At 58.4% G+C, this 22,467-nt stretch overlaps 1 protein-coding gene across 3 annotated transcripts in view; it reads left to right on the top strand.

The window, feature by feature from the left end:
- Window positions 1–1,117: 1,117 nt before the first annotated feature.
- The window catches only part of SEMA3F (semaphorin 3F), a 29,842-nt gene continuing 8,492 nt past the window's right edge, over window positions 1,118–22,467 (top strand). For 2 of the 3 annotated variants that reach the window (XM_047774721.1, XM_047774730.1), the window contains exons 1-6: window positions 1,118–1,568; window positions 5,849–6,006; window positions 20,267–20,427; window positions 20,526–20,588; window positions 20,704–20,823; window positions 21,535–21,627. In XM_047774721.1, the coding sequence (XP_047630677.1) occupies window positions 5,895–6,006; window positions 20,267–20,427; window positions 20,526–20,588; window positions 20,704–20,823; window positions 21,535–21,627 (549 nt within the window). In that variant the 5' untranslated portion in view covers window positions 1,118–1,568; window positions 5,849–5,894. The remainder of the gene's footprint in view (window positions 1,569–5,848; window positions 6,007–20,266; window positions 20,428–20,525; window positions 20,589–20,703; window positions 20,824–21,534; window positions 21,628–22,467) is intronic. The other variant, XM_047774727.1, reaches the window with a different exon arrangement.

The following is a 22,467-nucleotide window of genomic DNA, read 5'->3' on the forward strand; positions in this document are numbered from 1 at the left end:
CCTAACATCTCACCCCAGCCTGCATTTACAGTCAACCAGTCAATGGGTCAGAGGGAGAGATGTTTCCACCGGTCTCGTTAGCCAGGAAGAGAAGGGGAAGGAGGAAGAGGAGAGGAGGAGGAAGGAGAGGAGAGAGAAGAGACAGAAAAACAGGGGGAGAGGAAGGAGGGGGAAGAGGAGGGAAGGGCAGAGGAGAAAGGAAAGAATAGAGAGGAGAGAGGAGGAGAAGAGGGAGGAGAGAGGGGACAAAGAGGGTCCTGCCCATTGGAACCTCAGCAAAGTGCAGGGGGCTGGTGAGGCCTTGGCCTTGGGGATTGGGTTGGAGTTGGGTGGAGGTCACGATGGGCAATGGGCGCATGGCTCAGTCTCAGGGCCCTCAGGTCCTCAGGAGGCCATTTGAAAAGCAAATGTCCCTTTTACAAGAGGAGGCCCAGCCTATCGGGCTTCTCTGGGGTGTGGAACTCTGAGGGATGGGTCTGGGGGGCTACAGGCTTGAAATAGGGCTGGCTGCTGGAGGGATGGCAGGGAGCCCTGGAGCTGCTGAACTGAGCTGTAAGGCTGACCTGGCCCGGGCCGAGGCGGGAGGCATGTCCAGCGGTACCAGCCGTCCCAGGGGCTGTACCGCCACCTGCTGAGCGGCCGGGTGCAGTCCTGGGTCCTGGCTCACGCGGGGCCAGGCGCGGCGGGCAGCGGGTGGTAAGGAGGGACACCGCAGGGGGTGCGCAGGTGAGCGCAGGCTCGCTGCTCCCCGGCGCGCCTGCTCTTCCCGCCAGGGAGTTGAGGGCCCGGGTAAACACCAGGCGCGATGTGCGCGGTGTATCCACGGAGAAAGACAAAGCCAGGGCGGGGCGGGGGCGCCGCCCGCGAAGCCGGGGCGGGGGCGCGGAGGGCAGATTAGCCTCCCCGAGCGCGGGCTGCCCCACCGACGGGGAGCCCTGAGCCCAGTCCTCGGACAGGTGGAGCGGGGGCGGGACAGCGGCCAAGCGGGTCCCGCCCCGGGGGTGGGGCCGGGCGGGGCGGGCGGGGCGGGGCCGCGCTATGCAAATGTCGCCCACGGGCGGCCAATTGCTGGCGCTCCCCGCGCGGCTCCGAGCGTCCCGTCCCGCCGGCGGCCGCGAGACCAGAGCGAGCGAGCGAGCGAACCGCGGCGGTCCGGCAATCCCAGAGCGCAGCCCAGCGCGGCCGCCCGGCCCCAGTCCAGAGACCAGGCGAGCACAGCGCCCCGAAGCCAAGCGCGCGCCGTTGCCCGCGCCCCGCGCCGGGGAATGCGCCCTCGGCGCGCCGGCCAGGGGGCGCCCGCAGCCCACCTGGGGGGAGGCGGCCCCTAGCGCCCCTGAGCCTTCCCATGGCCCGGGATGGGGCCCGGGGCCTCGGCTGCTGACGCGCCCGAAGCCCGCAGAACCCGTTAAGCCGGGGCCGCTGCGGCGACCCCGGCTCAGGCACAGCGGCGAGAGGGCGCGAGCAGGGCCATGGCCCCGGGGGGCCGCTAGCGCGGACCGGCCCAACCGGGAGCCTCTCTGCTGCCGCCGCCACCGCTCAGGAGCCCAGGCCCCGCCGCTGTGGAAGAGGTGAGTGCGGCGGGAACCGGGAGGGAGCGGGCAGGCGGCCCGGCCACCCCGCGATCCCTCTGGACCCGCGGCACTGCAACTCTGCGGAAGTGTCTAGGTCGTGGGGCTCAGAGGGAGAGCCTGGGAGCTTCCCGCGGATGCAGGGTGACAAAACTGGAGTGGGCGCTGTCCAGGCTGCCGGGACCCTCCGTGTCGAGGCGACATGGGGATGTGTGATGGCCTTCGGGGTCGCCAGTGTGCAAAGCAACAACTTCCCCCCGCCCCAACGAAAGGTTCTGGGTGGATGGGTGCTTCCACACACCTCCACCCCCTTGTTCCGGGAGTGGGAGGCCTGATGCCCCTTCTTCTGGCTGAGCTGTCCCAGAAACGCCTCAAGGCAGTGCTCTTACAGTCGTACTCCTGCCCTGCCTCAATGTCCCGATCTGGGGATCCTCTACTGGAAGCAAAGCGCTATTCTGGCAGCCTCCACGTGGAGGGTCTCCAAGATCAGCAGGGCAGGAGGACAGCCAGCCCTAAGGCTTTTCTCTCAGCTCTGTGACCAGTCCCCTGATCCCCCACTGCCAGTTTGGGTTTGCTCTTCTAGCAGGAAGTCTTGCTTGGATTAGGGGCCCTACTCTATGTGGGGAGAAAGTGAGTTGGGAGAGCCTGCAGTCAAGCTCCCATCTGGACAGGTTGGGGCCAGTCAGAAAAGTGGGCAGGGGACACTAGGAGCTTGGTGGGCTTCCCTAGAGCAGGTGCGACCAGAGAATGTCAAGGTGGCCCAGGAATGAGGCAGGGCTCACAGAAGGGGTCAGCTGGAGCTAGGACTGGAGGGTTGGCTGGATAAATAACTTCCAATTCTTGAGATAACTGTATTGTGAACACCAGCCCATGATTATTTGAGGGAAGGGGATGAGCCGAAGGTACCGATATGTCCCCTCTGGTGGTTGAGGGTTCCTGTCCTCCTGAATCCATCCAGATTGTCTCCCGAAGCCCCTGTCTTAGAGATAGGGAGACTGCATCCAGAGGTTGGGAGGCTCATCCCAACCCAGGGGGGTGGATGAAGCTGGACACTTTTCTCAGGCTGCACAGAGAGTGTGCCTGGACCCTTCTGGTAAGGTATCCTGGAAGGTGAGGGCACCGGGCATGCCTCCTCTTGCTGTTGCCCCTGCTGCTGCTCCTCAGTTCTGAAGGAGTCAGACCCAGAAGTGCAGGGGTTGGGGAGAGAAGGCGAGGAGCCCAACCTCAGCCCCCTGCTGCTCTGGGCATGCCTTGAGGGGGAAGATGGAGCCAAGCCCAGGTGACCTTGACTTGGAAAGCCTGACCACTAAAGAAGGGGGGGTTTCAATTCCGTCTATGCTGGGGTGTTTCTGCTTCTTGGTCCATGGGGGGACTGGGGGAGGGGAAAGCCAAGAAGTCAGGAAGGAGCTCTGGCCTGCTGTGGGAATTATCAGAGGTGCTAGGAGGGGGGTAGGGTACTGTTAGTTTCTTCAGCACATTCCCTCAAAGCCCCTGCTGCTGCATCTCTTCCATCCAGGCAGTTCTCAGCTCGGAGGAGTCAACCTTCCTTCCCTGAGGCAGGCTGTCCACCCCCCCTCACCCCCCCAAGCCTGGAAAGTCTGGATCTGGCTGGACTATTCAACCTCCTAGCCCCCTGCCCCGCCCCCAGGTGCCTCCAGACCCCCTCGTCTAGCCGCCCCTTCCCTGCACCCCTTGCCAGCCCCAGCCCCTCGGTTCTTTGTTCGAACGTCTCTCCTCCGTCCCTCCCTCTCTCCTCCCTCTCTCCTCCTCCCTCCCGCCTGCCTGCCTCCCTCTCTTGCTCCCTCCCGCCAGCCTTCTTTCCTTCCTTCTCTGCTCTCCTCCTGGTGGGCTCCCAGGTGGCGGTGGCTGTTCCTTCTCTGTCCACCCACCTGGACTTGGCCAGACGGGGTTTCTCTGGGGCTGGGGCTGAGTGGAATGCATCTAGGGGCTGGCAGAGGGGAAACGACTGTGGAAATGCCTTCCCCTTCCCTCTCTCTGCCCTTCTCTTCCTCTTCTTCCTTCCCTTTCCTTCTCTCCTCTATCCCCCAGAAGTCAAAGAGGGGACTTGGACTTGGGCCTAAGGCCCCAACAGATTTGAACATCCCCTCATTCACCCCTTTAAAGGGCCAAAGCATCGTGGGAGGTCCCTGTAGGGGCCCAGTGGAGCAAGGCCCTTTCCACCTTCCTGGACACCTTGGGGGCCTCCAAAACCATCCTTGGTTACCATGACCTCGTCACCATGAAAATGGATGTAGGAGAAATGAGGTCACAAGGACGAGGGGAGGTGAGTCACTCAGAGCCCCCTGATAAGGAGGATCAAAGCTCTCCAAGGGACACAGCCTACATCTTGTCCTCCCCAAGTCAGGACAGTGTCTCCCAGCTTCCTTGAGCCCCACCCCACTAGCAGGTCAAGTTCTTGAGCAAACACCTGCTTGTAAGGATGAGTGCTGACTTGTAAGTGTGGATGTGTTTATATCCACAGCTGTTCGCGGGGGGCTTCCCAGGTGTACCTCGAAGGTGCTGGTAGCTGCACTACTCTTTCTCCCACCTGCCTGCCTCATCAGGGCCTGCCATTCAGTCAGCACCAGCTTTGTGCCTCAGCAGACTGGGGGAGGGGCTAATTCTGATTCTCACCATCCTCTGCAATGGGGGATCTTGAAGGAACATGAGAGATGTGTCAGGAGCTCAGGAGAGGGTGTTCCCACAGAGGGCACCGCAAGGGGAATGGGTCAGGCAGCCTGAAGGTGCACTTCCTGCATGAGGAACCACCAGTGGTTTGCTTGACGGGAGAGGCCAAGCTCAGGGGAGGTGACTAGGGACAGCATCAGGGTCTGTGTGGAGCCTGGGCCTTGCCTCAGGATGTGTTAGTGCCAGGGATTAACAGGCCACAGTACCTCTTACCCCCAGCCCCAAGGTCCTAGAAATAGGCCTGGGGTCCTGCCTCCCATGGGAGAAGGAAATAGACTGGGCAGATCTGGGAGAATGGGGCTCATATTGTCATTCTTAGTGCCCCCACCCCTACTGCCTCTGAGTTGGCGGCGGGGGGGGGGAGTTTGGAAGTTGGCACTGGTTTTTGCCGGGAGGGAGCAATATGTTCTGACAACTGGTGCTGGGCGACATTTACCCAACAGCCAGCCTGCCTGGGGAGACAATATTTGAAAAACATTGAATGGAAACTTGGGCCTGCTGAGGGTGTGGGAGTTTTGCAGGGGACACTGAGTCTGGCTCAGATCCTACCCCAGGTCTGCTGGCCTTCTGAGCTCCCTTTCTTTGCTCTTTGTAGGTAGAGCTGAAATTTTTCCAGGCAGGAAGTCCTTCTGTATGTCTAACCTGTATCCCTCCTGCTGTGATTTCAGTAAAAGTAGACCTTGCTGTTCCTTGCCTCTCCTTTTCTGGCTGCTGTCTCTCTCTCTCACTCTAGGTCATCCTTGTGTGACTTCCTCATCCTCTACTCTCTCTCTCATGCCCCCAACCCCAGTGATCAGGTTCAGATTTCCCTGTGCTGGGAGGAGAGGTTTGGTTGGAACCGGCAGGACTGGACCCATCTCTTCTCCATTCCTTCAAGCGAGAGAAGGAAGGAACAGCCCATTTACTTGCGGGGTGGATGCAAGGGAGAGAGCCTGCTGGAAACTGGAGAGGGCTGGAAGATCGCCTGCTTGAGCTGAGCCCTGTGAATGGAATTCAGGAGGCTGTGGTGGGGGGAATGTTTAAGTCTCCACTGGCTCCTATTAGCACTGATAACTCCAGGCTGCACCCAGTTGCTTGGTCTTCAGGCCCATTGGCAGGGAAAAGAAAGTACATGAGGTTTGCACACTAGGGCATTCATGGTTCCAGGCCAAGGGTGGGAGAAAGGAAACATCCATCACCCTCTTTATTTTATTTTATTTTTTTAATTTTTTTTTGTCTTTTTGCCTTTTCTTGAGCCCCTCCCGTGGCATATGGAGGTTCCCAGGCTAGGGGTCTAATCGGAGCTGTAGCCTCCGGCCTACGCCACAGCCACAGCAACGTAGGATCCAAGCCGCATCAGCAACCCACACCACAGCTCACAGCAACGCCTGATCCTTAACCCACTGAGCAAGGCCAGGGATCGAACCTACAACCTCTTGGTTCCTAGTCGGATTTGTTACCCACTGCGCCACGACGGGAACTCCCCCATCACCCTCTTTATTCAGATGAGGAAACTGAGGCACCTTGGGCAGAATTACACAGAGAAATGGTAGGGCAGGACATCCCCTAGCCCTGTCTGCCTAACATATTACAATCTTCTTTCCCTCCCCCAGGTTCCTAGACAGCTGCCTGCTTCCTGGGCCCTAGGCCCCTCCCACAATGCATGCCGCTGGTCTTCTCCTCTGGGCTTCCCTACTGACTGGGGCCTGGCCAGCCGCCCTGACCCAGGACCACCTCCCAGCCACACCCCGGGTCCGGCTCTCATTCAAAGGTAAGAGGCTGCCTTACTGTTGCCTGGCATCCTGCTCTGTCCAGAGCATTTGGCCATGTTGCACAGGAGAGAGAGAAGAGGTCAGGGCAAAAAAGGACAGATTGTGTAGCCACATGGGTCACCAAGGGTGTGTGGGAGGAGGCAGGGGAAGTGGTGACTTGCTGAGAAAGGCTGGAGACTGGACTACTTAAACCTTTGGAGAAGGTCCTGAGTCTGGGCCCCTCCTGGAGCCGGAATGTATGGTCTCTGGGTTCGGGCCTGCAGAACATCTCCCTCTGTGATATCCGGGGAGATAGGGACATCATGCCTTTCAAATTTGAGTTTGCAGAAGCCTTCCCTGCCCCTGGGCCAATCCTGCATGGTCTTTGGGGTGGAGGGTCAGACAGTTGGGCAGACCCTGAGGCCTGTTGGAGGAGCAGGACCTGCTCTGCTGGGGTGTGGGTGCTTGAGAAACCTTGCTGTGGGTCTCCAGGTAGGAGGGGTTCCCAGGAACTGGGAAGGGGGCTGTTGGCTATGACTGGAGGATAGGCTAGCTGGTGAGCTGAGAGAGAGCATGTGCTGTTGTGACAGGTCCGAGATCCTCAGTGAGTGCTTTGCCTGAAGTAACAGGAAGGTTTTTTTTTTTTTTTGTCTTTTTGTTGTTGTTGTTGTTGTTGCTATTTCTTGGGCCGCTTCCGCGGCATATGGAGGTTCCCAGGCTAGGGGTTGAATCGGAGCTGTAGCCACCGGCCTACGCCAGAGCCACAGCAATGCGGGATCCGAGCCGCGTCTGCAACCTACACCACAGCTCACGGCAACACCAGATCGTTAACCCACTGAGCAAGGGCAGGGACCGAACCCGCAACCTCATGGTTCCTAGTCGGATTCGTTAACCACTGCGCCACGACGGGAACTCCCCTGAAGTAACTGGAAGGTTTTTAATGATGAGTTGAGGTCTGCAGAGTGAGATGCGGTCCCCCAGCTCCATCACAGGCAGGTGCACACAGGTGGCACACATACCCAGGCATACAGATGGCTTACTCACTAGCCGCTTCCTCAAAGGTGTGTGTGATCCCAAAGAGCCTACCCTTGGTCTGAGATAATGGGAAGTGGCCATGCCTGGGGAACCTGGGGTCACTGCTGAGTTCTTAGCCTTGGCCCTCCTCTGGCCCAAGGTCACATTGTCCAGCCGTCTGCCCTGGGTGGGGCCACTTCAGCCCTGGCTGGCCAGATTTCCCGGCACACTTAACTAGGGTGAAAGGCTGGGCTGACCTTTTCTTCCTCAGGCTTGGCTGAGGCCCAGCCCCCACCTCACCATTTTCCCTTGTCCCCCAGCAGAACCCCTCCCGGCCCCATCCCACCCCTGCAACTTGATTGGGGGAATGGGGAGTGAATTTCTGAACATGTGCCTGTGAGGAGTCCTGACAGGGCCTGAGAGATGGGCAGAAGTGTCGATTGGTTTGGGTTGTCAAAAAACAACCCCTCTCCTAGGTCTGGGAAGGTGAGCTATTTATTCTGTGCATAACTCTTCCCTTCCCTGGTGGAATTCCTCAGAGCAGATTAATAAATACTGCAGGGGCTGGTCCCCCTCTCACCCTCTCCCCAGCCCAGGGTCCCTGCAGGAGGAATAGAGCATCTCCTCCCCCCACATGCGAAGAGAGGGTGGCTTGGTCTCCACACCCCTGGGATCTCGAAGCCCAGACAGCCACTCTGGGTATTGTTTTTGTCATCACCCTGGAGACCCATGAGAGGAACGAGTCCTAGGGAGGTCCTCTGTACGCTCCTTTCAAACCTTCTTGGACTTGCAGGGGCAAAGAGGCAAAGGCTTTTATTCCTGTTTTCCAGAGCGAGAAACTGAGGCTCAGGCAGGGGCAGGGCCAAGGTCAGGCAGGAGGCAGAGGCGAGGCCAGAAATAGAACCCTGGTGTCCTGGCTTTGCTGACGCCTGACACCCACATCGGTCAGGTCGATTCCCTCTCAATTAGCTCTGAAGCCAACACCCGCGGTGACTAAAAGCCCAACTCGCTGGCAGCCAGCCTGTGGGGCTGACTGTTGTGGCAGCCTGGGGTGGGGCGGTAGGTTGCCTAGGGCCACTCCATCCCCGGGCCTCTGTGCCTTTGCACACGCAGGTTTCCCTGCCCTGAATGACCTTTCCTGTTTCCCACGTGATATCTTGTCCTAGTTCTATGCTTAGATGTCACTTAGTGTAACATACTCGAGCACCTACTGTGTGCCAGGCCCTGTGCTCAGTACCGGGGGACTCTGTAGTGAGTTAAATGGGTTGCTCATAGACAAACTGGCTGAAAAAACAATGGCCACCCCAACACCCCCACCTCCACCTCTGTGCTGGATGGTCTCAGCCAGGTCACACCTACGATCTGGCCCTCAGTGGGGAGTAGGTCTTCATTGAGCGTTTGTGGAGTGAGAGTGGAACCCAACACCTACAGATTCTGGGTCCTGGCCTGGCTGTGGCCAGAGCTGGGGGAGCTTCTCTTCCGAAATACACACAGGGATGCAGAGAGGGCTACTTTTATATGCACTGGTGCTCACTCCGGCTCCATGCCTCAGTTTCTTCCTCTGTGCTTTGGTTGGATATAGCAGCTGGCCTCCCAGGCCTCAGGAACTCAGCCCAGCCACATCTCCTCCCCTGCCTGGGTCCTGCTGCCACTGGGCGGTGCTGGTTGCAGCCTGGTCAGGCCAGACCCTCCACGCCAGAGGTGCTGGTATGAGGGACCATGCTGCCCAGGGCAGATAAAGGAACAAAGGCAGGAACTGGGTCAGCCTTGGGCTTGTTGCCTGCCCATCCGCCTGGGCACCCCAGCCAGGCCTAAACCAAGAGAATATGTAAAGGAGAAGGAGTTCAGTCACAGGTCAGAGATTCCTATGGCCCATCTGAGTTTCCATGAGCAGCACAGTGAAGGTTGGGTGGAAATGAGGGGTCAAGTGGGGAAGATTTTCAGGAGCAGGAAAGGTATTCTTTGAGAGCTCGAGGTTGTTTAGGACTAGAGGGCCTGGGCAGCAGGACCCTCTTTCCTCCACCTGTCCTTGCCTGGGCTTGGAGTCCCCTTAACCCCATTGTCACTGGCCAGTGGGAGGGAAAATTTCTCCCTTCCTCCACCCTGAGATGGTCCACACCCTGGGGTACCACCTCCTGCTGCAGAAGGGATGTGCGAGAGCCCTGCCAGTTCCTTTGTTCAGCTTGGGAGAATGTTTACTTTTTCCCGGGAAGCCACCCCCACTGCTGCTGCCTGGGCTGGCTTTGGCCAGGACTTGGGGCCAGGAGGTATTTGGAGGGGAAAAGGGGTCTTGTGATGACATGAGGTGGCTGGGCTTTTGGGGAAACTGAGACAGGGGTAGAGAGATGGAGTGGAAGGCCACCTTGTCAGGGGAGGTCAGGAAAGATGAAAATAATAGAAATAACAGAAGGTACCCATGATGATAACCAAGTGGTAGTCCCTCTAAGGCCTGGGAAGGGGAGCTCCCTGGGTTTCCTGGGAGCAATCAGACCCAGAGGTCACTCTGGAGCAGGACTAAGATGGAGCCTGGCTCTGCCTGATGTCTGAGCCTGCCCCAGGACTGAGAGTGGTCAGTGGGTTGGGGGATGCTGGCACAGCCCTCTCCCATGGGCCAGGAATAGGGTTCCAGAGCCCTCCAGCACCAGCTTTAGCCTGCCTGGCCTCATTTCCCACGGAAAGGGCTGGGTTTGTCCTGGGCAAGCTTCTCGTGTCCTCTGCCGCAGAAGAAAGAGCACTTGGGTTTGCTTATGCCCTATGCATCCAGCCCTCCCTCACCCCAGCCTCTCCATTGATCAGAGTGCCCTAGGAGACTCTCCCTTTGGAGAAGGGAAACTCAGAGAGGAAAGAACTCCTATGTCCAGAGTGGCTCTGGAGTTCCACCTTCTTATAGTATGGGCATATCTGGCTTGCTCTGTGGGAAGGACAATCTGCAGATGGAGGGTGAATGGGGGGTGCTGGTCACTGCCCACCAGCCCACCTCAGCCCAGGATCTGAGCCTCTGGGGCTAATGGCCCAGAACAGTGCCACCACTTACATCATTTGCTTGTGGCATCAGAGAACTAGAGTCGCCGGGTCTCCTTATTAGGAAATGAGGAGATTGGAGGTTAGGAGGGGTCACAGTCCGCTTACTTCACCCAAGGGGGAGTGAGTACGGGGTGAATGTGGGTTGAGATGTAAGTGCCTTTAGCAAGCCTTGATTTAGCAGTAGTGGGGGTGGGGCTGGGGAGCTCGAGGACCTGCCTGCCCTCCCCTCCACTGCCAAGCAAGGGGGTGTTCCCTGGCCAGCCAAACAGGCTTGGAGCTTCACATTGCAAGGGAGGGGTGCGGAAGCCCAGGATCTTGGAGGCCAGGGGTGGCAGCAGGGAGCTGGGTAGGGGTCCAGTAGCTTTGATAGCTGCAGTGGGACTTGAAGCTAGCAAACTGAAGAGAGGTGGGTATTCCTGGATGATCCTGATGAGGGAGGAAGGAAGACCCAAAGTGTGAACTTGAGCCCAGATCCCTGCATTTGGGATTTCGATTTTCCCAGAAATGGGAGCTGCCTTACTCCTGAAAGAGGACTTGGAAGTGGCCACTTTGGGAGTTGGGAGGTCCTGGGGACTGGCTGGCTGCCCCTCAGCTGGCCAGGGATTGGCCCTCAGAGAAAGCAGGCCAGGTCCTTGTGCTTGCTGAGAACCTGCCTGAGGCCCAGCCAGGCTCAGAGGCCCTCAGCTATGGTCCTTCCAGGCCCAGCCAAGCTTCAGATGGGACCGCCACTGGCTGAGCCTCCGCAGCACAGGCCCTGTCTCTGGTTCACTGGCATGATGCCCGCCCCTCCCTCCCTGGCTCGAGCTTCCTTTGGCACCAAGTGAGGAGCTGGTGCATGCTCAAGGAGTAAATCATGTTCCTTGGCAGCCCTCGCTGCTTTGTAATCGTAAAGAATTTAAAGAGAAACCGCCAAGATAAAAATCTCATCCTGGCCCATAAAGGCATCTTTCACCCTGTGGCTTGGGAGGCAGAGCCCTCAAAGTGGGTTCCTGACTATCTGCACCTGCGCAGGTACACCTCCAACCCCGTGACCCCGCCAGAGGTGGTGAGGCCCCTGAGGGTGTCTTCAGAGGTGGGGGTACCTGGCCCCTGACTCCTGGGACACCTCTAGCTCCTTTCTCAGGGCAGATAGTGGGACATGTAAATTTGGTAGAACGCAGAGATGGTGCTGGTGGTGGTTGAGAGAGCTGGCCCTGAGGGTAGACACACCCCTATCCTACTTTTGTCAGCTGTGTGATCTTGGACCAGTGGCTTAGGCTCTTCCACCCCTGGTTTCTCCATGTAAGGAGACAGTGGCCCTATGGACGTGGCATCCTGAAGGCTCAAGCTGCCTAGCTTGCATCCTGGCTGTGGGTGGACCTTGCATAGTGAGGTGTCCCTGCTCCCTCGTCTATAAAATGGGGATAAGAATGGTACTGACCTCATTGTGTCTTTGAGAAGACCAACTTTATGAAGACAGTTATGGCTTCGCCCAAGGAAGTCTCAGAACCTAGGAGCTATGCTGAGGGTAACAGACAGGCGAGGGCTGATCCTGGGGGTGGCCACAGAATCCATGCTGCCTCTCCCTCTAGATTTCTAACCCTTGGTGAGGCAGACAGTATTTGGAAAGGACTGCAAGAGGGACCCTGAGCCCAGTGGGTGGAATGGGGTTAGGAAGAGGAGGATTCCTACCATGGACATCTGGACAGGCTTTGTGGAGGAGAGTACATCTCAAACAGGGGAAAAGAGGTGTTCCTGTCATGGCTCAGTGGAAACGAATCTGACTAGTATCCTTGAGGACGCAGATTCGATCCCTGGCCTCACTCCGTGGGTTAAGGATCCAGCATTGCTGTGAGATGTGGTATAGATCACAGACACAGCTTGAATCTGGTGTTGCTGTGGCTATGGTGAAGGCCAGCTGCTGCAGCTCCATTGGGACCCCTAGCCTGGGAACCTCCATATGGTGTGGGTGTGGCCCTAAAAAAAAAAAAAAAAACAGTCAAACAGGGGAAAGGAGATTTCAGGAGAGGGAAGAGCAGGAGCAGAAGCCAGAAGCGGGGTATATGGTGCAACAATTGGGGAAAGGGCAAGATCCCTAGCAACAGTCTTGTTCTTGCTGGTTATAGAGTTTGTACTTTCTCCTTGTGGTTTTGTGGGTTTGTTTTTTTTTTTTGTCTTTTTGCCATTTCTTGGGCCACTCCCACGGCATATGGAGGTTCCCAGGCTAGGGGTTTAATCGGAGCTGTAGCCACCGGCCTACACCACATCCACAGCAATGGGGGATCCAAGCCATGTTTCCAACCTACACCACAGCTCACAGCAACGCTGGATCCTTAACCCACTGAGCAAGGCCAGGGATCGAACCCTCAGTCTCGTGGTTCCTAGTCGGATTCGTTAACCACTGAGCCACAAGGGGAACGCCTCCTTGTGGTTTTTAAGCTTTTTTTTTTTTTCATGGCAGAGGTATCAAATACATGCTGGGAAAAATCCAATGATTTTTGCATTCAGGGAGGGGATGCCACAGAGGGAGCCCCTTCTGAGATGAGTGCCCGGGTCAGGTTGGGACCCACAAACAGCTGCAGTGACCCCCCCTTGAGGGGGGTCTGTTCTAGCTCCTACAGCTTCTGCTAGGGTTGACCAGACCCGGGTTGCTCTTGGCTGTCTGACCTGGTCTGGCGCTGTCCTGGGAATCTGAGCTCTGCCTCAAGGGAGCCCTTAGAGCTTTGGAGAAGCAGAGACGATTCCTGCTGCATTTTTCTTAGAAATAGCAAGAGGGCCTTTGCCAGAGGCCTGGATGCCAGAAGGCTCCGGTCTGAATCCAAAGCCCAGCTCACGTGGGTGCCTGAGCTTGGCAGGCTTGCGGGCTCCCACCCACCTCACCTCCCGGGACTGCTGAGCGGCCCTAGGGAGAGGGCGGAGGCCTTTGGGCCTCCAAACCCTAATCACTGATCCTACCCGGCAAAGAATGGGGTCTGGGCGGTGGCTGCTGACCTAGGATCCAGGAGGCTAGGCCTTGGCAGAGAGGATCAGCTGCATTGACTTGTGAGTTCTCACTGGGGCTGCAGGCAAGTATTGTCTGTCTGCTACACCTCTGCAGGGCAGGGACAGCCTCAAGGCAACAGGCCCCTCCAGAGACCAGGAGGTCTTTGGGACATGACGCCTCAGCTCCAGACCCCCCCTTCCCCCAGTCTTCTTCCTTCCTTCCTCCCTCCCCTCGATCCCCTCTTGCCTCCATCTCCTCCCGTCACCACCATGACCCCTCCTTGGCTTCCTACCCGGACATGCTCTTTCCTCTAGGTCTCTGCACCCAGCCAAGAGCTTTGTTTCTTCCCATTTAGGACTCAATGCTTTAGGACTCAATGCTGATGCCCTCATTTCCCTCCAAGGGCAGAGCCCACTTGCAGGTCGGCTAGCATGGGTGACTCCTGAGGGTCATACACCACAGTTGCCAAGCAGCAGCTAGACTGTGGGGGTCGTGCAAAGGAGCAGAACCTGAGGTGCAGTGGGTGTCACTCCAGGCTCCGCTGCCCAAGGCTGCCCCCACTGTCATTTTGTTGAACACTCTCCAGTCCCAGCACCAGGCAGCGCAGAGTACTCTCTGCCTTTCTAGTCTGGTAACCAGCTGAGTCCTGCCTGGACTCCTGACATAACTTCAGTGCGTCCCCCAAGACTGATCGTGAGCATTCTTCGGCACAGTGCCTCAATTTCCCCATCCGAATGTTGGGGAGGGGGCTAAGACTATCTCAGACATCCTGGGAATCTCCGGGTGGGTGATATGAAGGGGCCTCAGGGACATCAGGAGTCTGAGGAGAGCAGCAGAGACGGGGGCTGGGCTGAGGGCAGGGGGAGGGTCTTGATAGCTACTAGCCTGTTGGTCCCATCCTGTCTGCCTGGTTGATTTATCAGAGTAAATGAACCATGGAGAGTTTGTTGTCTTTTGCAGTCACAGGGAGGAGGAGGTGGCAGAGGAAGGAGTGAGGGGTTTCCGGGCCAGGTCTGGAATGTGGGAAGAGGGGTGGGTCCCAAGGCCTGTGGAACTAGAGGCTCTGATCCACTCTCCCCACCTGAGAAATGGATCAGTGCCACCCTCCCCTCAAGACCAGCCCCTCTTCCCACCGCCTTCCCACACTTCTTGGGGCACATTCCATTGTGAACTGCTTGCCTGGCCCAGTCCCCCTCCACCCATCCCTTGCACAGGGCCCGCCCTGCCCCTTCAAGCTAGCTTTCTTCATTTTTTTTTTTTTTTTTTTAGGTGCTGCTCCCAAGGCATATGGAGGTTCCCAGGTTAGGGGTCGAATCAGAGCTGTAGCTGCTGGCTACAGCCACAGCCATAGCCACACAGGATCCGAGCTGCATCTGCAACCTATACCACAACTCATAGCAACACCAGATCCTTAACCCACTGAGTGAGGCCAGGGATTGAATGTGTCCTCATGGATACTAGTCAGATTCGTTAACTGCTGAGCCACGACGGGAACTCCCAAGCCAGCTTTCTTGCCCACACTGTGTCTTTTCCAGGCTAGGCTAGAGCTCTGAACTTTGCCTGGCCGATGGATGCCCAAAGGTGTCCCCCTAGGTAGCTACATCTCATTTGGGTCCATGTAGGACAACCCAGCCTCCTGAGCTGGCAACCCAGACCTAGAGCACTTGGGTGCCGTGGGGCCCTGGGGGTGGGTAGGGATTAATGGAGGCACCTAGGCTGGAGGGCCCCCTACCTGCTGGAACAAAATGGTCGAAGGTCATTGAACATCCTTGGGGAGAGGTGCAGAACCTCTTATATCCACCTGGTGTGTGTGCCAGGGGACAGTGACCCTGCTGCCTCTTCTTTCCTGGCTTTTCCTGGGTCAGAAGGGGCTGTGCCCGCAGCCTGTCTTCTCTGGGGCGGAGCAGGTGGGCACTGGGGCGGAACGGGCGTGGGAATAGCATGCCTCATTCTGCTGGCCCCAGCCCCTAGCCCTCAGCCCCCCAAATGGGAGGAAAGGCTGCAGTGGAGCTTAGCCCAGCTGGGCTGCTCCAGCTTTGCCTCAGCTTGGTGTTTACTGAACAGCTGGGATGTTTACAGTAGCCCTTAAGAAGGGGCCCCTTGTTCTAGAGGATTTCCCTTCTTGAGGGTCTCACTGGGGGCTCTTCTGACCTTACTACCTCCCCACACTCCTGGGATAGGCCTGTCAGGGAGGCAAGGGCTCCACCCATATCCACCCTCTCCAGGACTGGGCGCCCGCCCCTCCACGCTTCCCTCTGGCTTTGGGGCCCTCTCCCTGGATGAACCGAGGAGTCAACATTCCTTGGAAGTGGCAGTTCTAAGTGGTGAAATACGGTAACCAGGTCCCCAGTTCAGACTTTTAAATTAAATTCAATCAGAGCTGTTATTGAATATAAACACACGGAGTCATTTACATGTTAATTATGCTGAATGGACTATGAGGCCATAATTAGTTGCTAATTGGGTGAGAGCGGCTGTAATTGGTTTTGTTGGCACCAACCTGGCTCACCTGCCTTGGGGGAAGGGGGGCCAGAGTGTATGGCTCCTAGGGAGGCCTTTGGGCCCCCCGTTCTGGACAGCCTGATCCAGGGATGGGATTGGAGAGGACAGATTTTGAGGGGCTTGGGGCCAGAGGAACCTGGAACTTACCCCCCGGTGGGGAGTCAGCTTGAGCCCCCCCTCCCCAGCAAAACCCTGGGTCTGGCTTCTAGGGGTTTTCATCCCTGGGGGCTGGGGCCTGGGAGGAGGGACTGGGGAGCCAACCCCTGGATCAAAGGTGACAACCTCCCCTGCCCAGTCCTGTGTGGGACCTGGACCTGAACAAATGGTAAGTGCCCAGGAGAGGGTTCATGGGAGCACAAGGCACATGTCACCTTGGTATGTCCCTGCAGATGCTGGGGTCTTGGGTTGGCCTGGCCAGGTTTGGGTCTTGGCATTGGAGTATGAGTGAGGTGGGTGTGTTGAGCAGGGAGAAAGGCTGCACGCAAGGGCTTTGGGGCTGCCCTGCCCCCTACTCGAATTGGTTGGGGCTCCAGGGTTGCAAGGCTGTGGCCAGAGGCTGAGGCCTTCCGGCTGGCCGCTCATTAAAAGAGGATTAGGCTGGGAGCCAGGGGACCAGCCCAGCCCCCGGGCCTTCCTCTGGGGCCCCTCACAGCTTGGAAGAGTGATAAAAAGGCTGGGGACCACCCCTCCCTAGAGCTCACGGCAGTGTCCAGGAGGGATTGTCTGGACCCTGCTACTTCTGCTGCTGCTGCTGCTGCTGCTGCTACCATCTCCTTTTCCACCTCAGTTTCCCTCCTCAGAAGGGCAGGAGGATAAAGCTGACAAAGACCCTGGCCAGCACCCCCACCCCTCACCCCCAGCTCCAATTCTCTTCGGTTTAGGGATTAGGGCTGCACCAGCCCACATGAGGTCAGAGGTCAGGGCTGGGCTGCAGGAACCTGTCCATCACCTCCCAGTACCCAAGCACAGCAGCCCAGGGAGGTGACACTCTCAGTCAAGGCCTGCTGCTTTGTGGAGCTGTAACCAAGGGGGCGGGATATCCATCTCTGCTCCAAGACCCCCCCTTTTGCTGCAGCCCCTGCCTCACTGGCAGCAGATCTGGTGTCCTAGAGACGAGCAGCAGGGGTTGTGGGCCTCCCACTCAGGGTCTGCTGGTGAGGGCTGCAGACACGCCTCCTCAGTGCTGTCCTCGCCCATCGCCTCCTTTAAAGTAAAACATCATCAGCTGCTTCCCAGAAAGGAGGAAATGGAGACCCCCCCCAGGATCAAGCCTCCTATGCATTGAGAAATTTCCTGCCTCTGGACCTTAGCCAGGCCCTTCTGGGCCAGGACCCCAAGTGTCTAATGGCCATGGAAGAGGGCTAGAGGCTGGGAAGGGCTGCGGAAATGAGGTGTCTAATTCCAGAAAAGGCTCTTCCTTCCTGATGACGGGAAAAGCTTTCCCGGATATCACCCCGCCTAACCTGTACCCAGCTTGGGTGAGGGCGTGGGGGTGGGGAGCCCTTTCCTGGAGCATCACCCAGGCACACCGCCCTCCCTCCCCAAGGTCAAAATTTATCCGCACTTGAATCCCTGATACCCACAGAGCCCTTGGTTGCACCCTAACCCCTTCCCCAATATTGTGTTGAGGGTGGGGGAAGGGTGACACTCCTGCTCTCATAGCTGGGCTTGGGACAGGTGGAGCAGAGATGGGGACTGGCCTGAGGACATGAGCAGCTGGGGACCATGCCAGCCCCCCTGCATACACTGATGCCCCCTCAGGCCCCCAGGTACCCTTGGCCCAAATCCCTGCTCCTCAAGGGGGCTGGGGGCCAGTAGACCCTTGCCCTACTGATGCCGCAGTTGTCAGAGTAGAATGCTCAGGGCTCCTCGACCACCTCCTGCCCTGCCCTGGGCTTTTTGGAGGAGTGAAACTCCACCCCCACCCCCTTCCTTTGCCCTGTGGCAGAGTGGGGAGGGGAGACAGGACACCAGTTTTACTCCTTACCCTGTGACCTGATGTGAACACCACTCTCCCCAAGGCCTCAGTTTTCCTGTCTAGAGCTGGGGCTGCAAGGCTGGCATAGGGCCTCTTGCTTTAATTCTTTCCTACAATCTGGCATGAGGGAGACGAGCACTCCATGACCCCAACCAGAGTCACGAAGCCCATGTCAGAAACACATGCCAGAGCCAAAAGATTCCTGACCCTTCGTCCCACCCCTCCTCCACCCCACAAGGCCTTATGGGGGCTCCCCGCCCCTGCCAGTTTCCACAGTGACCAAAACATCATGTCCTGTGACAACGGAGCCATTGACGCCATATCCTGTGGCCACAGGGCGGGATCCCGAGGGTCCTGAGTCATGTGCCCCATCAATGGAGGACAAGTCACCTTCCGGCCCTGGCCCCTCCCAGTGGGCAGTCCCTACCACCAGGACTAGTTTCACCAGGCCTGCCCCTCCTGTAGCCCAAAAGACCGTGGACCTGGATGGGAGTCCCACGCTTCATGCACTCTGACATGTCACTTCCGTGTTCTGCCTCTCCTCAGTAAATTGGACATTGTGAGCACAGGTCTTTGCATGTAATAGGTACTGGATAACTAAGTGAGAGATAACCTAAAGGGCAGGGGCATGGAGGGTTGAGAGAGTAGGATGTCAGATCAAGGCTGATCTCCTTCTGATGTAGGTCTGTTTCCTCATCTGCTGAATATCTCTCCTCTGCCCTTCTCACAGTGCTTTGAACTCAGAATGGGAACTTGGACTTGGGGCTCTGGCACTGGGGGTCATGGCACTGCAGAGGCAGAGGGTCCAGATTATATGGGCCCAAGTCTGGGCAGGGATGGAAGGTTAGGGTCATGGCTGGTTGCATGCCTGGGGCTATATGTTTGGCTCTTCACCCTCAGCTTAGGTGCCTGTGTCTGAAGGTGCCTGCTTGAGCCTCCCCTCCCCTACTCCATTGCCCCCCAAATGCCCCCTAGCCTAGCAGGGCATGTAAGGGCACAGCCAAGGCCATGCTCCCAGTCAGGATATAAATAACCCCTGACAGGCTGTCCTAACCTGGGGGTGGGGGTGGTGGGCTCCACTGGCAGTCCCATTTCCTCTCTGGCCACTTCCTGGCCCCAAGGGTGGGGGAGTGTTTACTTTCCTGTTGTCACTATGGCTGAGTGGCCAGGCGGGGGACTCCGAGTGGCCCAGCAACAGGTGCAGGACAGGTGCTTAGGCTGCCCTGCCCAGAACTTCAGAGGCACCGCCGGACAGGCGGGTGAGGCCATAGCCAGGCAGGGATCGGCCCTTTGATCCCTTGGCGTCCCTGCGTCCCAGTGGTTGGCCAAGGTCATCACCTGTATTCTCTTGTTGCCATAGGCAGGGCAGGGCCCTTTGCTTGCCCTGCCCAGCCCTCAGACTTGGGCTCTGGGTCCACTGTGGGAGTCCCCTGGCTCCCAGCCTACCTCACATGCCCATCTCAGCCCAACCTGAAGCTCCATCCAAAGCTGCTCTCAGGCACAGCCCCCGCCAGCTCCTCTCCAGGGTCCCCAGCACACAGCAGGGTTCAGGATCAGCCGGGCTAGTCAGAGACACCTACCTGAACAGAGGGCAGCCTTGACTAATGGGATGGGGCCACCTGCTGGTTCAGGCGGCATCTAGGGCTCTCAGTGACCTCAGGTCCCAGTATTCTCCCTCCCCAGGCCTCCTCCTTGATTGCCCCTGTGAAATGGGTTACCAGCTTTGGGGCAGGGTGATGGTACGTGTATGATCCCTTTGGTGATGGCTTATCTGATGTGTGATGTGTGTACTGGGCCATGTGCCTATGTATACACTCTCCTGTGTACTGCCGTCTCAAGCCTCTTGTGCTGGTGAATATTCATCACCCTCATTACAATCCCTCCTCTCCTGTGGAGCTAGAAATAACCAGAGGTGGGTGGAGGAGGGGCTTGCCAAGGGGACCCTTCCCAGAGAAGGGTTCCCAGGTTTCCTGGGGTCCTGCGTCAGTCATTGGCCTAGCACTGGTCAACCTTACTCCTGTCTCAGCCTCAGACAACCTGGGGTGAGAGGGTCAGGGCTGCCAGACTCACACAGAAGGGAAACGGCTCAACTGGACCCTGTCCCTAGCCCTGGGTGCTCTGTTGCACTAGGAGGAGGGCCTCTTTCCTGGGAAGGACTTCCTGGCTGGTTCAGAGTGGCCTGAGGATTCTACCATCAGCAGCCCTGTGGGGTCCAGGGGAAGCCTGAGGTCTTGCTGGGCAGTTTGGCTCCAGCAGGGATTTCCTGTGTCCTGGCCAACCTGCTTCAGTCAACGTGGGGACCTTGCTGTGTGCCAGCTTTGCCCTCTGTCTGGTGGGTAGCTGGGGTGAGCAAAGGGCACCCTGGCTCCATGCCAGCATCTTTGAGCTGTCCTGGATGCACCTGCCCCCCACCCCTTTGCCTCATAACCCTTTTAGGCCCCTGTGGGGAGCTGGCCCCACCCTGAGGGTGAGAACGTTACCCCCACCTGAGCAGAGAGTCTTTGATGCCATCATGTGCCCTGGCCCATACCCGCTGCCCTTTCATTGGGACCCGGAGCCTAACTGGGCTGCCAATGAATCAGGGCCCTGGCTTTGGGTGTGGCCACTAGGCCTGCCCACCTGTTCCCTGTTCCACTTTCTCCTCCCAGCATGCCAGGGACTAGAGAGGGAACCAGGTGGGCCCTGGAGGGGGAGCTGGGGGTTTAAGATGACTGTGTGTTGGGGGTGCCCCCTCTGTCAAAGAGGGTGTGGCTGGCTGGTCTCCAAGAACCCCGACTACTGCTCTGCTCTCTGCTCACAGAGCTTAAGGCCACAGGCACGGCCCACTTCTTCAACTTCCTGCTCAACACCACCGACTACCGAATCCTGCTCAAGGACGAGGACCACGACCGCATGTACGTGGGCAGCAAGGACTACGTGCTGTCCCTGGACCTGCACGACATCAACCGCGAGCCCCTCATTGTAAGGGCCAGCCCAGTGTGGGGCGGGGGGGGAGAGGGATGCGGGCCCCAGGGCTGGGGGCCCTGTCCGGCAGGCCCTCTGACCCCCATCTCTGGCAGATCCACTGGGCAGCCTCCCCTCAGCGCATTGAAGAGTGTGTGCTCTCAGGCAAGGATGGCAACGTGAGTGCAGTGGGACCCACCTATGGGGTGGGGGGGCCGGGGGACAGGGGACCCCAGGAAGGCAGTGGGGCCAGGCAGGCACCTGGGCACCTCCTTGGCTTTTCCTTGGCCCCAGGGTGAGTGCGGGAACTTCGTCAGGCTCATCCAGCCCTGGAACCGAACACACCTGTACGTATGTGGGACCGGCGCCTACAATCCCATGTGCACCTATGTAAACCGCGGCCGCCGTGCCCAGGTAAGCCCCGCACACCCTGGCCCTGTGCCGCCCCCACTGCTAGCTTCCTTCCAGGGGTCTGCTGGAAGGATGGGCTTGAGCCCCAGCCCTGCCACTTCCCAGCCCTGTGACCTGGGGTGAGTGACTTCTTTCACCTCTCAGAGCCTCAATTGCCTCACTGAAAATGGGGCTAATAGCTGCCTTTCTCACAGGTCGGTGTGAGGAAGAGGCAGTGAGCTGACGCTCTCAGAGTTCTTAGCACTGTGCCTGGCATGTAGTAAGCACTCGCTCCACATGCGGCAGCAGTTCTCTTGGCTATGCCTGTGGACCGTGCCCCTGCAGCCAAGCCAGAGGGCCTGGCGGGGGCCTCAACGTCAGGAGGCTGGACGCCAGGGTCAGCTTCTGCCATACGGCCTGGAGGAGAGCTGCCCCTTCCTTGGCTCTGCCCCACCCTGCCCGCTTCTGTCCTCCTCCATTTCCATGTGGGCATGTGTGTGAGCTGGTGCGACCTTATAGGGCCTGTGTGAGAGCGATTGGACCTAAGGGGCACAAGTGTGTACAGGCGTGCCCCAGCTGTACGTATGTGGTCATGCACGGGTGCATGTATGTGCTTTGGGGGCCCAGGTGCTCCCCCATGTTCCTGGCATGTGTGGTGTGAGAGGCTGGCAGCCCGAGCCCGCTCCCCCAGCCCCTGCCACCCCTGGCTCTAACCCCTATTCCTCATCTTCTCAGGCCACACCCTGGACCCAGATGCAGGTGGTCAGAGGCCGAGGCAGCAGAGCCACGGATGGTGCCCTCCACCCGACGCCCACAGCCCCACGCCAGGTGGGCCTCATCCCTCCAGGCCCTTGCCCGGCAGCACTGCCTTTGAAATCAACTCCCTCCCCCCTCCAGGCCTGGCTTTCCCACCAGGAACCTGTACCACAGCCCAGCCTCCCCAGGGTCTTCCATCTACCTCTGTGTCCCCCTACCCCTTCCCTGCAGTGCCCTCAGGCTCTGAAGGCATTCCCAGCTGGACTCATGTCAGCCTCAGTGTGACCCCTGCAGGCAAGAAATCATGAAGCCACCAGGTGGGGAAGACAGGAGCTCTGGGGACAGCCGTGCCTCTGCCCTCAGGACACATATGTGTAGATACATGGGCACCCACTGGGCATTCTCCACCCCTTAGCACCCAGCGTGGGGACGTGGCGCATGTGTGCGCCCTGACACACGACTCTCAGATGTTCATGCCCCTTGCTTCCCCTGGGTCATGGGTTAATACAGGTGTCCTACACACTCCCATGCTGGGGCTCTCTTCCCCAGAGCTGTGTGTCTACTAGACTTGACCTGGGACAGGGCGGGGGGCTGGGATGGGGGTTGGGGGGCTGGGGCTGGGCTGGGGCGGGCAGGGGGGCAGGGGCTGCCGGTGAGTGATAGAGCAAGTGGTCACTTGAATCTGTGTGTCTGTGGCAGGGAGTGATGAAAGGTAGGACTGCCCAGACTCTGCGTGCGTGTGTGTGTGTGTGTGTGTGTGCACGCGCGCGCGCCCAGGGTGTGAAAATGGGTTCCGTATGTTGCCAGTGGTGTGTGCCAAGCTGTGTGTGCAACCCCATGTGTGCTGGAAGTCGTGTGTGTGGAGTGTAACTGGAAGCAGGCCTGTGTACACCTTCCCATCACCATCCCTGC

This window comes from Phacochoerus africanus, chromosome 1 (genome assembly GCF_016906955.1).
Source record: "Phacochoerus africanus isolate WHEZ1 chromosome 1, ROS_Pafr_v1, whole genome shotgun sequence".
NCBI classification, from domain to species: domain Eukaryota; kingdom Metazoa; phylum Chordata; class Mammalia; order Artiodactyla; family Suidae; genus Phacochoerus; species Phacochoerus africanus.